Source organism: Artemia sp. Qi Xiang Cuo, chromosome 12, assembly GCF_049724085.1.
Source record: "Artemia sp. Qi Xiang Cuo chromosome 12, ASM4972408v1, whole genome shotgun sequence".
Lineage (NCBI taxonomy): Eukaryota > Metazoa > Arthropoda > Branchiopoda > Anostraca > Artemiidae > Artemia > Artemia sp. Qi Xiang Cuo.
This window is the reverse complement of record NC_142805.1, coordinates 59,374,254-59,390,470: the sequence shown is the minus strand read 5'-3', so window position 1 is coordinate 59,390,470 and position 16,217 is coordinate 59,374,254. Positions and strand designations below refer to the sequence as shown.

At 34.5% G+C, this 16,217-nt stretch overlaps 1 protein-coding gene across 2 annotated transcripts in view; it reads right to left on the bottom strand.

The window, feature by feature from the left end:
- The window catches only part of LOC148946348 (nephrin-like), a 334,574-nt gene that overhangs the window by 121,991 nt on the left and 196,366 nt on the right, over nucleotides 1–16,217 (bottom strand). For both annotated transcript variants that reach the window (XM_089097980.1, XM_089097979.1), the window contains exon 7: nucleotides 12,521–12,665. In XM_089097980.1, the coding sequence (XP_088954106.1) occupies nucleotides 12,521–12,665 (145 nt within the window). The remainder of the gene's footprint in view (nucleotides 1–12,520; nucleotides 12,666–16,217) is intronic.

The window sequence follows — 16,217 nt, the reverse complement described above, 5'->3', positions numbered from 1 at the left end:
AACTATTTATAGCCTATAGATTAAAATTCTACTCATATAACAGGAATTGCATTTTCAGAACTAAAACCAGAGAAAAAGAAACTGATAACTGAAAGTCAAGGTAAAATGTTATGTTTTCAAAATTTCAATGATCAATGAGGTTTCAAAGATCCACAAATACATTTCCTAAATTTTGAAAAAAAACATTTATAGCTTATAGATTAAAATTCTACTTAAATATCAGGAATGCAAAGACGGCCAAGGACCCAGAATAAAACCCGTGTTGGGACAAGGATGACGTTTTCTCGGTGAGATCAGTACAACAGAGTTTTAGTAAAAGCATTTCGGTGTTCAGTGGGCCAGAGAATTTGTTTGAATAGCTTCCCAGAAGACAGAGGATTGTAGAAAACATGATGTTTCACTTGAGGATGGTAAGGGAGGGTATCTCCGTGATAGAGGAAGTTGGAAACCTCTATATCCTCATCTTGAAGATTTGAAATTGAAGCAAAAGGTTTACCAAGATCAGGAGCCCTTGACTGTAGATTTTCAATACCATCCACGTCCACCAACTTGAAATGAGGATACTTTAAACTGTTCATAAGATAACGTCCTCTTAACTATTCTACACCAAAATTTTGACAAGGGATATTGAAGCTTACTGACAGCGTTGTTTTTTAAGTCAATCGAGTAAACCCATTTGCAAGGATAGTACTCTTGTCAACTTGGACAAATTTTACTCCGTCTCCCTTACTCCTGAATAATTTACAACGCTTAGCAGTGTTTAGGTTTGTTCTGATTGCCTTGTTGCACTGAAGTTTAAAGGCCTTATCACTTCTATATATTTGAAATTTCTTTCATGGAATTTCTATTTTGGCTTTCGCGAATCAGAATTCTATGACTTTCAGGGTCTAATTAGCGGGTCTAATTAAAATATATTAGTCCAGGCTTTTTTCTATAAAACGGTATCAAATGATTTTAAAAAAAAATTGCACAATGTTTAATAGATACGACATATTTTAAGGAATTTTTTAAAATTCTATTAGTTTTTTAGTTTTTTCCTGTTGTTTTTGTTTCCATATTTCACTTACTGTAAAATTAGTTCTATCCTTCAGTTAAACCGTTAGTCACTAATCAAATGCAAAGATTGGGCTTTTTTATGGTCCCCAAGGAGTTTATTCTTACCAACCACAGATAATACTTAGTATTTTTTAAGTATCTATTTTTCTCTATAGCAACACCGGTTTTTATAATCAATTTTTGTATGATCTTAGAGTAAATAAAACTTTGTTCATAGAACGAGAACGTGTAACATTTGTTAAATTGGTAGTTTTTCTTAATTGTATACTTTAGTGTCCCTTTTACTTGGATAAAAGCTTATTTTCTTTGTTATTTTATTACTATTTTTAGTTTGTCAGAAGGGAAAGTCACTCAATAAAATCTCTGCTACAGCAAATACACTGACTCTTTGAAGTATTAAATAAAAAAAACAAGTTTTTTAAACTGAAAGTAAGGAGCGACATTAAAACTTAAAACGAACAGAAATTATTCCGTATATGAAAGGGACTGTCCCCTCCACAACGCCTCGATCTTTACGCTAAACTTTTTTATTGTTTTAAAAAATAAAGTTGCGAGACAGAGTCAAACTTTAGCGTAAAGAGCGAGGCGTTGAGGAGGGGACAGTCCCTTTCATATACGGAATAATTTCTGTTCGTTTTAAGTTTTAATGTCGCTCCTTACTTTCACTTTAAAAAACTTGTTTTTTTTATTTAATTTTTGAACGTTTTTGAATAAATGTAGGTTTTGATCTTGGCTCACCGTACATGAATAATTAAAACAAAATTTCCATATTAATTTACTTTTATTTAGTTAAATGGCTTTCTCGAAACTTGTTTAATTTTATTTACGAACTTTTTTTTTAGTAATAAATATACGTATATGAAAGAGGCTGTCCCCTCCACAACGCCGCGATATTTACACTAAATTTTTTTATTTTTTTAAAAAATAATGATGTGAGACAGTGTCAAACTTTGGCATAAAGAGTGAGGTGATGCTCAGGGGACAGTTCCTTTCATATACGGAATAATTTCTGTTCGTTTTAAGTTTTAATGTCGCTCCTTACTTTTATTTAAAAAACTTGTTTTTTAATTTAATTTCTGAACGTTTTTGAATAAATGCAGGTTTTGATCTTGGCTCACCGCACATGAATAATTAAAACAAAATTTTCATATTAATTTACTTTTATTTAGTTAAATGGCTTTCTCGAAACTTGTTTAATTTTATTTACGAACGTTTTTATTAGTAATAAATATACGTAACTTACGAATTAACTTACGTAACGAACTTCTATATTCATATATTTTTAATTTGTTTATTAGGGGGTTCGCCCCCTAGTCCATACCTTGCTCTTTAAGTGAAAGTTCGAATTTTGTACCTATTCTTTAAAAATGACCGCTTAATCACAAAGGCCGTTAATTAGAATAAATAGCTCTTATGAAAGTACTAAAAAATCTTTGGCTTAAAGAGCGAGGTATTGACTACGGGGTGAACCCCATCATATATGTAATATTTTCTGTTCGTTTGAAGTTTCGATGTTGCTGGTATTTCAGTTGAAATACTTGTTTTTTTATATTAAATTTCTGATCTTTTTTTAAATAATGCTGGGAAGTCCGGCGTCCCCTTCATAGCAATGTCCCTTCCACCATGAAAACTTCCTTCATGGAAATATCCTCCCACATAACCCCCGAACCATCCCCCCCCCCTACCAGGAAAAATCTCCCCTGAAAACGTCTGTATACTTCCAAATAACCAATACTATGTGTTAACATTGGGTAAAGTTCATAACTTTCAGCCCTCTCCCCGGGAATTTCGGGGGATTAAGTCATCCTAAAAGACATACTTATTATATTTTCAAACATGCTGAACAAAATGGCCATCTCAAAATTTTGATCCGATGACTTTGGAAAAAAAATGAGCGTAGGAAGGGGCCTAGTTGCCCTCCATTTTTTTGGTCACTTAAAAAGGGCACTAGAACTTTTAATTTCCATTCCAATGAGCCCTCCCACGATATTCTAGGACAACTGGATCGATACGATCACCCCTGGGAAAAAAAACAAAAAACAAATAAACACGCACCCGTGATCTTTCTTCTGGCAAAAAATGCAAAATTCCACATTTTAGTAGATGGGAGCTTGAAACCTCTACAGTAGGGTTCTCTAATACGCTGAATATGATGGTGTGATTTTCATTAAGGTTCTATAACTTTTAAGGGGTCTTTCCTCCTTTTTTCGAAAATCAGCCAAATTTTATCAGGCGCCTAACTTTTGATGGGAAGAATTAAACTTGATGAAACTTATATCTTTGAAATCAGCATTAAAATCTGATTCTTTTGATGTATCTATTTGTATCAAAATACCGTTTTCTAGAGTTTCGGTTACCATTGAGCCGGGTCGCTCCTTACTTACAGTTCGTTACCACGAACTGTTTGATTAACCAAAAAATATTGAAACTGACAAAAACAAAGATGTTGAAAAGGTTTTTAACATCTCGGCTCCGGTAACTCGTAACTCGTGTAATTTTTTCGTTGAATTGAGATTGAATCTGAGCCGGGAGCGAAGAGGGGGGAAGAAGCTTTGTAAAGTGTCACCCATAAGTTGCTACATTTTAATCATGGTTATAACAAATTTTTCTTATATTTTGAAACAGTGCCCTTCCCCAAAATATCACATTCTCAAAAACAAATCTTTGCGTATATGCTTGATTTTATGCTGTTAAACTAAGTATAGTCGATTAAACATCTGTATTGGAATTTTAATACATGTTTGGTATTTCATAAGAGTATGTTTTTTTTTCCTTTCCTTGGAAATAAAGAGACGTTCGATGTTATTCTTGTTTTTGAAGTTTTCAGAAACCTTTGATCAACTTATAAAATTAGCCACTATAGACAAGTGATTAGAATTTAAGAGAGAAAAGCGGTTATAATTTAAATAAAACAGTTGAAAAAAAATTCAGATAATAAAATTTTTATCATTCAAAGTTTGTTGTTATTTTTTTTTCATTGTTTTATTTAAATTGTACCCGTTTTTTCTCTCTTAAATTCTGTAAATGGAAAAGCAGTGGGGTCTAAGGAACTATTTAGACAGGTTTTCAACTGGCCATTTTATTAGGGTATCTCTTAGTTCTTTAAATTAGGGTAGACACACCTCCTAATATCTACAACTTATTATTACTCAAATAACTATAAAAAAAATGCGAACGGCCACAAAGCTTTTGATCATTTTGTCTTCTCTCTTATAAAAAATAGGTGTCAAATAATTTGTGCTATAAAACCGCAAGTAAGGAGCGACTCAGCTTAATAGTAAAAGGAACTTAAAAAAGAATTTTGACAACAATACATTAATTAAAAGAATCAGCATTTTTATTGTGATTCTAAATATATAAAACTCATCAATTTAAACTACGACCCTAAAAGAATTTTCCGGGTGCAGTAGGGAACCGTTTTGTAGTTGAAATTTGAAACATAAGTCTTGGAACTTCAAAGTTGCGAAAAGAGTTTATTTTCTCAAAATGGGAAGGGTTTAGTTATCAAAAATACGAATATTAAAAGTTTTAAAAGATTAAAATATGGAAAGTTGAATTTCTTGAAATGTTAAGAATCGTTCTGTCAAGATTAAAGAAATAATAGTATCGGAACTCAGAAACTGTCAAAAAAATTTGACAGAACATGGAAATATATAAAGCTCATCGAATTTTAAGGTTACTCTTAGAAATCTACGACCCTAAGAAAATTTTCTGGGTGCAGTAAGGAAGTATTTTGCTGTTGAAATTCGAAAAATAAGTCTTAAAACTCAAAAATCGTGAAAAAGATTTATTTTCCCAAGATCGAAAGAGTTTAGTTATCAAAATGTGAAATTTTTTTTAAAAGATTAAACGTATGAAAAGTTGAATAACAGTCTCGGGACTCTGAAATTGTCAAAAAAATGAATTTGTTGAATTATAAAGAGTTTAGTTGCTTAAATCCAAAAATTTACGGTTTTAGAAGACAGGAAATACAAAAAAAGATGAATTTCTGGAAATGTTCAAAAATAGTTCATAGTTGTCATAGTTCAAAAATAGCAGTCTTGGAACTTTTTAAAAACTTGAATTGGTTGGATAGTGAAGGGTTTAGCTGTGGACATCAGAAAATTAAAACTCTTAAGACTTAGATTGTTAAAGGTTTTGATTCCTTAAACGGGAAGGATTTTGTTGTCAAAATTTAAAAATAAGGAGTTTGAACTTGTGAGAGACGTTAAATTTCCTGAAATTGTAATGTTTTATTTTGCTAAAATTGGAAAATTTAAAGTGTTAGCAGTTTGAACTTATGACAAAGTAAAGCCTAAATTTCTTGAAACGAGAAGCGTTTATTTATCAAAGCCTGAACATTAAAAGTCTTAGAACTCTGAAAGTGAAAAAGGGGGAGGGTGCTAGATGGCATTAACTGTAATAATAGAGTCAAAAGGAAAATAAAAGTTCCTATTAAGGAAATTTTTGAGGGGGGGGTGATATGGTTAGCTATGTTATTCTTTAGAACACACTTTATCGAGAGTCAGCATAACTGTGTTACCCTTCTTCTGGGCCGGAAAAAGGGCGATTGGAATGATTGGGCCCAATCAGGCCTCGCGATTGAAAGGGCCCCTTGCCGCCATCAAAATGAACAATTGATTTTCGAAATTTTGAAGTGCTCTTAACAATTCCAGTAAGCTTTGCTTCTGGAGAGAGATCATCTTCCAGGCTAAAGCCAATAAAAAAAACTATGCGATATCAACAATAAATCAGGATGTACGAAATAGTTAAGCAATCATGTCAACTGAAAGTGAAGACACAAGAAAAATAGATTTTAAAACCGTTTTAGAAGCATTTGCAGAACATAAACTTGGAAGTATGTACTTTTAGATTTCCATATTTGGTGACTTAAATTTTAAAAGGCATTTTCAGCAGTTTCCTAATATCTAGGGGACACAAACGTAAATTAACCTTAGCAAAATTACGACTGCGAACCCCAGGTTATAATATTTATAAGTAAATTAATATATAATTAATAATAATTACATTAATATTAATCTTATCCATTTTAATTAAGTTCATAATTAATATTAATGTATAATAATATAATTAACATTATATAATATATAAATAAAATTAGCCTTTTGGACCAACGACTAAAACCGTGAACCTTTCTTTTTCAAACTACATTGGTTTTCGTTTGAGGCAGTTCACAAAATTAAGTCGGCCTAAAGACTTCCTGTTCTACCTCCCGCTTGTTCTTATATTGGTCGTTAAACCCAAATATATATTTTTTTTTTTTTGCATTCTGCAGTGCCCAAAACAAAAGAGCGTATCTCGCACTTTTTTTTTCTCAGGTAAAATCTTAAAAAAGATGAATTGGGTAAAAAATATCCCATTATAATAATAATGATTTATTCATTATTAACAGCACAAAAAAAAATAAAAATTTAAAACTATGTAAATTCATGTGCCTATATTTGGTGATGTAAATTTTAAAAGGCATTTTCAGCAGTTTCATAATATCTAGGGGACACATACATAAATTGACGTTAGCACAAAATGAGTACAACCTAGACCAGTGGTTCTCAAACTTATTTGAAGACTACCCCTTTTTACCCGCAATACATTTTAGGGACCCCTTCTCAGTTACTGGTACTAAGTAAACTATAGCTAAAACATAAATAAAATCGCCAGTTAATCGCCAGTTCTAAAGTTAAACGGTTTTTTTTTTTTATTTCTTTTGTTGGCCGGCCGTGTACCTCCTAAAAATTGTTGCGAACTCCCAAGGGGTATGCGTACCACAGTTTGAGAACCACTGACCTATACACACAAAAATGATAATAGTAATCCAAGCAACTAAGACAAAAGTCCCTGAAAAGATGTCTAAAGCAATGATAAACGAAAATAAAGATAAAAGTGATATGCAGTTAAAATATTAGCGAAACTAACAATTACAAAATGTCGAAGACGAAACTGAAGGATTAAGAAAGATTATTTTAAAAGACACAAGGCAGCGTTAATCACAACGACTCGAAAGCGGAAGTGGAGGAAAAAAAATGTACGGTTACAAGACATGCAACAGTGGGGATATGAACGAATCAAAATGAAAATGAAGAACAGATGAATGTGCGGTTAGAAGATATATAACCGCGAGAACAAAGAAGTATGTAATTCAAAGAAGATAATCAGCAGTGAAGATTACAAGCAACATCAGGAATCAGAACTTGCCAAAGATGAAAGTGAAGAACAAAGAATTGTAGGGTTAGCAGACACGCTGAAGAAAGTATCAAGAGTATCAAAATCGGCAGTGAAGAACAAAGAACTGTGATGTTAAAGGACAGCCAGAATCAGAACGAGACAAAAATGAAAGTGGAGAAGAAAAAAGGTACTTGTGTACAGAAGGGTGCACACTCGAGTACAAACCAGTTTTATCTGTCCGTACTAAGAGACAGTACAATTAGCTTACGCTCATTGGAAAACAAATGACCGGTCACAGGATACCGGTCACAGGACGGGTCACATATTTGCACATTAGGAAGTGGGGGTGGGGGCAAAGTATTTGGACAGCGGTAAGTTATAATACAATTCTTACTTCATAATATGGAGAATAATTTTAGCTAACACATTTTCAATGCAGATCCGCTTTACTTTACCCCTCCCCCTAATGTGCAAAAATATAGGCCAAATTTGTTTCTAAAGTATTATATTTTCATATTATTTTTTGGTATATCAAACAGTTCGTGGTAACGAACTGTAAGTAAGGAGCGACCCGGCTCAATAGTAACCGAAACTCTAAAAAACAGAATGATACCAATAGATACATCAATAGAATCAGATTTTTATAACTTTTACCTGATTTCAAATATATAAATTTCGTCAAGTTGAATCTTCCCCATCAAAAGTTACACGCCTGAGAAAATTTACCTCATTTTTGAAAAAAGGGGAAAACAACCCCTAAAAGTCATTCAACTTTAACGAAAATCCTACCGTCAGATTCAGCGTATCAGAGAACTATACTATAGAAGTTTCAAGCTCCTATCTGCAAAAATGTAATAATTATCATTAAAAAATAGACAGCAAAAATAGGTATAAAAATCGTAAGTAGGGCTAAGGGTTAAAGAAGATTGTATAGATGTCTTAGCCGTATGATGGGGAGAGGGGCTCGGTTAGCAATGTAAGCCTTGTTGGTATGATTGGTTGTAATTTCATTTTTTTCTTTTTTTTTGGCACGTCTATATATCTCATAAAGAGTCTCTAAAGAACTAGATATCATAAATTAATAAAAGAAGACTCAAGAGGAAAATCAAAATTTCATATTTTGGGGGGATAAACCAGTTTTATTTTTAAATCTGTTTTAGCCTTGATATAGAATACTTTTTAGAACCCTAGAAACAAAGTTATAACACATCTTTTGGCAGGATAGGTGGAATTTTCGATTGTCGTGGAATATTTATAATCGATATTCACCAAATTAGCAAGATATAGGAATTTTGGGAACTCGGTGATAAGTCTGTTACATAAAGGATTGAAACCTATTTTAAAATATAAAATAGGCAGATTTATAACATTTAGACTAAAATAGGTTATGGACAGGAATGTCCGGCCAAAATGATCTCAAATCTATCATTTTTGGCCTGTATAATCCTTGGAGGTGCGCAAAGCATATGAGACACACCAATGATACCAATGAGACACGCCGATGATACACCTATGATGCCTTGATGCCTATGTAGCTGGGATAAATGTCCAGTATTTTTTGGGGAAAAGGTAAACATCTTCAAAATCGGGAAATCTGCCAAAACATGTTATTAAAGTTATAAATTGCCAAAACTCGGATAATGAAAGAAAAGCATCTGTCGATTATGTTTTGTTTTGTTTTGTTTTTTTAGTCCCAGCACTGAAGCATAAAATTAAGCTTAGGATAGGTACCCAGTAAAAGGAATTTACTGGTCCCCGACAGGGATTAAGTCATCCTAGAATTGGATGGAAAAAGGTCACAAAGAAGGATACATAAGAAAAGTAGCTTCGGAACAAATTCAAAGTTAGCTATGCTTTAAATGTATATCTTATAAACATTCTGCCTGTCTAAAATGACATAATAAAGACTGAGCATGTCAAAGAATTCTTCAAACGATTAAGGATAACAAATAGTTAAACAATTAAGGACAGTTGCCCCCCCCCCCTGCCAGTATTTTGGAGAAAAATTACTATATAGCCCATGTCCCTTGACTCTCCAGATGTGGACCCCTCTTGACCCCAATAAAAATGCTGGAGCTACGCCCATGGCTCTCGGAATTACAGAAGCCACGTTTTTGGATACGGGAGGGGGACTGCCTTTGGTTATCTGTCCTCTCCCAAAATGTCGATGCTTGGCGATATGATTCTGTACATTTTACCCACGGTTCTCCCGTTTTTTACTCTGTTTTGTTGTTGTCCCACCTCCTGAGAATAATTCTCCTTTTGTGAGTCAGCAAAGTAAATTTGGTCAACAGAGTAAATTGAATCAGGACAACAAATTAAAAACTATTCCCTCAGAGTTTGGATTAGGAACACATAAATCATGTACATACCCTGAGGTAAACAATATTTGGCATGAAAACATACTAGAATAACTAATAGTATTTAAAAAAAAAACACTCTACTTTGAACAGCAGGCCCCCGTCCCATATAAGGAATAACCTCTCTTCGTTTTAAGCTTTAATGTCACTTTTTAAGCGTGCAGATTCTTCCGTAAAAATAACACCATGCATGTTTTGACATAATTTCTGAGGATTATACGAGTTCAAAGTGTATAATCGATTAATAAAACAGTTTATTATAGCAAACAGAAAAAAAGCTTTTCTAATTAGGAAAAACAAGAAAATGCTCCTTAGAAGTTTTCGTACCGCAATGAACTCAGGCATACACACTTTATTATCTGTAAGATACACTTGGAAACCTTTGTTTTCTTACTGTTTTAGAGAATCTGGTAACTATGTTTCTATTTTAGAAAACCTTCAGTCATTTTTACTATAATGCTATTCCGTAAATTTAAAAAAGAAATCAGGCGTAATAATAGAAATTAAAAAAATGAGAATAATTATCTCCAACCCCTATTTCTTTTCAGCAAAATACACTTTGAAACCTTCCTTTCTTGTCTCTTTTGAGAATCTTGAAGCAGTGTTTCTACTTCATAAAATATTCAGTTAATTTGAGAGTAAAGATATTTCCCGAATTTGGAAAATAGTCAAGACAGTAATTATCTCCGACTTCTCATCTTTTTTGAGAATCAGGTAACTACATAACATTGTATAAAATTCATGATTTAATCTATAATAATAGAACCTATATTCTATAACCTATCTTATAGGATTTTTTTGTAGGGTTTAGGGGGGTGGATTCTGGAGGCTAAGCAGTCTTAGCAGTAAAATGCAATTTTTGTTTTGCCTTAAATACGAAGCTGAAAGCTCCCTCCAATCTGATGGGATCCCTCCAATCCCTCCAATAAATACGAAGCTCCCTCCAATCTGATGACCAAGGCAAATTACATAAATATGAAGATTATTAAAATACTTATGAATGTGAAAATCAGATCCACCTTTTCGGATAAAAAAATAAAAAGACAATTTTTGACAGTCATTCAGACTTGAAGGAGGGGATAACCCCCATTATAGACGTAATAATTTCTGTTCGTTTTAGGTTTTAGTGTTGCTCCTTACTTTCAGTTGAAAAAATTTGTTTTTTTTAGTTTATTTCCTGATCGTTTTTTAAATAATGCTAGGAAATCTGAGCCCACCTTAACGGAGAAACCCCCTCCCCACGGAAATAGGCTCAAAACAGTTAAATTCCGGTGACAATTAATCATAGGTAATTACGCTTAACCACTCCGCACGTAAAATTGAGACGGTTAAGAGAAAGCAAGACACGTAAAAAGAATTTTGTATTAGGAATTCTGGCAAATTCCCCTGGTGTATAATTTCCATTGGCAAGTTCACTCCCTGGAAAGGTCCCTCCCCATGGAAAATTTCCCTGTGTAAAAACCTCTGACAGGAAATGTGTCTCTCCCCACCCGAAAATGTATCCCAATAACAAATACTATGCGCAAACAATGGGCAAATAACGTAACTAAAGACCTTTCCCCTGGGGCTGTGGGGGGGAGTCATGTTATACCTGAAGGCATATTTATTGGGCCTTTTTACTATGATGAACAAAATGGCAATCTTAAAATTTGAATCGGACGATGTTGGGGAAATAGTGGCGGCGGAAAGGGCCTAGTTGCCCTCCAATTGCTTTAGTCACTTAAAAAGGGCGCTAAAACTTTTAATTTCTGTTAGAATAAGGCTTTCCTGATATTTTAGGACCACTGGGTCAATACAATCACCCCTGGGAGAAACAAAGAAAAGAAACCACAATCAAACAAAACAAATAAACGCATCAAATACAAAACCACATTTTTGCAGATAGGAGCTTGAAACCTATTCATTACAATTTTCTGATACGCTGAAACTGATGGTTTGATTTCCATTGAGATCACTTGACTCTTAACGGCTATTTCTTCTTTTTTTTTTAATTTAGAAAAAAATGTCAGGCTCGTAACTTTTCAAAAGTAAACCTAAAACTAATGAAACTTATATATTATAAATCAACATGATTAGTCAATTCTTTTGATATATCTATTGGTATCAAAATTCCGTATTTTAGAGTTTCGGTTACTATTCAGCCAGATCGCTTTTTACTTACAGTTCGTTACCACAAACTGTTTGATGAAGTAAATATTAGATTTGGTGTGGATAGAGAATATAACATGTTTTCAAATTTGAATGCATTTGAGCTTAAAACATGCGCTATGAGGGAGAGATAACAGCACAACTTCCAGAAATAATACCTTGCACATTATTGGTTAGTAAATGATTAGTAAATTATTAATTGCTTGTTATTTGTAGTAGATTTTAGGCTCCTTGTCCTTAATCATCAAGCTCCAGTCTCGAAACAAATTTCCCAGCCAAGTTGCCATGTTTCCTACTCCACATATCATGCGGCAGGAGCCTTAAATCAAATAAGTCAATTGTGGTAAACTTTTTTTTTTCTTCTTAAGTACGCTATTTTTATATTCTAATTTTTCTATTTTTATTGTTCTAGTATAAATTATTCTTCCACTTTTTTTCTTCCATCGTTAAAACTGGAATATTAGCAATCCAGCAGAATTTGTCTTTTGCTCCTCCTATTAGCTTGTAAAACCACACCATACGTAACCTCCTATAAGACGTAAGAGAGACCCTCCATATCCTCCATAAGACGTAAGAGACACACCCTCCTATAAGACGGAAAGAGAAGCTGCAAAATATATTTTTGTGGAAAAAACAACATTTTTATGAATCAAAATACGAACGAATATTCATTAATGAAACCAAAGAATAATTGGAGCAAAATAACGTTTTTGAAGAAATAGAACAATTATTTTCCAAAAAAGTAGGATGTATGTAAATTATAACCTAAAATAGGTAGCTTTGTCAATACTTACAAACCATGTTCAAGATGATTGCTGTTTCTAGAGGTGAAACTTTTAATCTCAAATTTTCGGCTCGACAGACTAATAGTTTTCCAGCATACTCCGTCTGAAGAATAAAACTAAGGGTCGATGTTGTAGAATTTCCATTTTGAGAGACCTGAAAACATACTGAGGATATTGCTTTCCTTCTAGAATGGGAAGATACAGTAGTTAAAGTGGTAAAACTAAAGTAAGCAAATCGGTACCAAAATTCTGACCTCTATGGACGTATAGTCGCTGCAGTAGCCTGCTTATTCCGGCACCAAGGAAATTCAAAAGTGTGTGAAATCGGGTATACCTATTGCTAATTTTGTTGCTTGTGAAAATCGATAAATTAATCATGGCACATCTGATACAACCTGATGGGATTTTGCTATGAATTACATATCAATAATATAGATGAAAGAAAACTGGGAGCAAAGATGTGTTGATTCCACACATACTCCTTCCACCCCCCCCCCCACCTTTCTCCCAAGAACCAAAAATACCAAGTCATAATTAATAAAAATAAATATTTTCATACAAAGTATCCATGGTGGCTCTAACCTAAGGAAAATTCATATTGGGCAGAAACCTCATTCTACGGAATTAAATTTCAAAATAAATGTTAGTTCTGTGAGAGAAATTGTGGTAGATACTGTCATGCTATTTATTTTATGTTGCTATTTTATATTGATTATATTTGATTACCATCAAGGTAATCAAATTCATTCTTGCTTCAATTATTTCTCCTTCGACAACATTTGTAAATATTATCTCCGAGGGGAAATTTTCAGAGTGCGCTCAAGTGTTTATGTTGTGCAAAGGTGGACCTTGGAATGATTAAGCTATTTATCGGCAGTTAATCCTTTATCGTCTACTTTCCTTTTCAGAATAAGATGTTTTTTTTGCATGAATTTCTGTTTGGCTTACAAGATAAGTACTCAGTGGAGAACAGCTGTGCTATTCTCTCCAATTTCCTGCTTTCGGCTCTTGATTCTGGTTTGATTCCTGTCGCTCTATTTTTGGACGTCTCAAAAGACTGAATATAACCCACCAAATTCTATTCTTTGAAGTATCTCATTACATTAGAGTATAAGAGGAAATGATTATATATGTTATGACTCTTATTTGTCAGGTTATCTCCGTGAATAACCGTTTCTGCTCACCATCTCAAGTAGAGTTTGGTTTTCTAGAAGGCTTGGTTCTAGGGCCAGTTCTGTTCTTGGTTAATGTTAAAGATCTTATTATTTAGGTTGTGAGTCAAAAACCAACATTTTGTCTTTCATGTCACCCAGAATCTTTCCAGACAAAAAAATGTAGATCCCTATCAATAAATGAAGATACTCTACTCGCTAGCCCTCCCCCACGCCCATCATTCCCTCAAACGCATCCAATAAAAATTTTGAGATAGTCATTTTGTTCAGCGCAGTTGATTTCAAGATAGAAAATATGTTTTTGAGGAGGACACTCCCCCCCCAACCCTCAGGGCAAGGGTTTTAAGTTATGCCCTGGGAGCATATAGGGTTTTTATAGGAGGCGTTATCGTAGAAACTTCAAAACAAGATCACTCAATTGGAAATTAAAGGGCTAGTGCCCTTTTTAATATTTTAAAGTGATTGGAGTGCAACTAGCCCCCCTCCCCCCACGCCCATCATTTCCCCAAACACATCCAATCAAAATTTTCAGATAGCCATTTTGTTCAGCGTAGTTGATTTCCAGATAGAAAATATATTTTTGAGGAGGAGACTCCCCCACAACCCTCAGGGCAAGGGTTATAAGTTATGCCCTGGGGGTATATAAGGTTTTTATAGAAGGCGTTGTCGTAGAAACTTCAAAACAGGTTCATTCAATTCAAAATTAAAGGGCTAGTGCCCTTTTAATAGTCAAAAATGATTAGAGGGCAACTAGCCCCCCCCCCACGCTAATCATTTCCCCAAACACATCCAATCAAAATTTTGAGATAGCCCTTTTGTTCAGCGTAGTTGATTTCCAGATAAAAAATATATTTTTGAGGAGGATACTTGCCCACAACCCTCAGGGCAAGGGTTTTAAATTATGCCCTGGGGGCATATAAGTTCTTTATAGAAGGCTTTGTCGTAGAAACTTCAAAACAGGCTAATTCGATTGGAAATTAAAGGGCTAGTGCCCTTTTTAATAGTTGAAAGTGATTGGAGTGTAACTAGCCCCCCTCCATCCCACGCCGATCATTTCGCCAAACACATCCAATCAAAATTTTGAGATAGCCATTTTGTTCAGCATAGTTGTTTTCGAGATAGAAAATATATTTTTGAGGAGGACACTCCCCCACAACCCTCAGGGCAAAGGTTTTAAATTATACCCTGGGGGCATATAAGGTTCTTATAGAAGGCGTTCTCGTAGAAACTTCAAAACAGTCTCACTCGATTGGAAATTGAAGGACTAGTGCACCTTTTAATAGTAGGAAGTGATTAGCGGGCAACTAGCCCCCTGCCCCCCCCCCCCCCCCACACCCATCATTTACCCAAACACATCCAATCAAAATTTTGAGATAGCCATTTTGTTCAGCGTAGTTGATTTCCAGATAGAAAATATGTTTTTGAGGAGGACCCTCCCTCACAACTTTCAAGGCAAGGGTTTTAAGATATGACCTGGGGGCATATAAGGTTTCTATAGAAGGCGTTGTCGTAGAAACTTCAAAAAAGGCTCATTCGATTGGAAATTCAAAGGGACATGCCCTTTTTAATAGTCGAAAGTGATTGGAGGGCAATTAGGCCCCCCCACGTTCATCATTCCCCCAAGCACATCCAATCAAAATTTTGAGATAGCCAATTCGTTCAGCATAGTTGATTTCCAGATAGAAAATATATTTTTGAGGAGGACAATCCCCCACAACCCTGCAAGGCAAGGGTTGTAAGTTATGCCCTGGGGGCATATAAGATTATTATAGAAGGCGGTGTCGTAGAAACTTCAAAACAGGCTCATACAATTGGAAATTCAAAGGGCTAGTGCCCTTTTTAATAGTCGAAAGTGATTTGAGGGCAGCTAACCCCCCTCTCACGCCCACCTTTCCCCCAATCCCATCAACTCAAAGGTGTGGGACAGCCAGGGCATTACATGTATTTTTAAGTTCTGGTAAGTAGATCCTTGGTAAAGGAACTGCCCCCACAGCGCACGGAGAGAGAGCCGACAGCGAAGGATTCTATAAATCCTTCCCATCATTTCCCTTTGATGAGATGCTTACATACACTTTAAAAATTTCTCATTTGACTGAAAATTGAAAGTTTTTGTTCAATTTGTATGATACAAAAGAGATTGGAGGGTGACTGCCCCCCCCCGCTCCTCCACGCTCTAAATGAATAAGATAAAATTTGAGATGGAAATTTTGTTAAAACAGTTCAAAGTTCATATAACAAAACTTCGGTGTCAACACAGCCCACCAGGGCCCGGGGGTAGGCGTTGTAAGTTATGCCCTGGGGCATGACTTATTAAAGGGGGTTTATAACTTATGGGAAGAGATTTTTATGGGAAGAACAAATAGGAAATCTATTATAATTATCCAATTATAAGGTTAAAATACATACTCTGAGATAGATGTAAAATTGCTTTGGCACAAAAAATCCTATTAAGGTCAATTCATAACAGTCGTGATCCCTTTTTGTCAGCAAGTGAAATGGTCTAAACCCCCTTATTGGAGCTATTTTTTCAATCC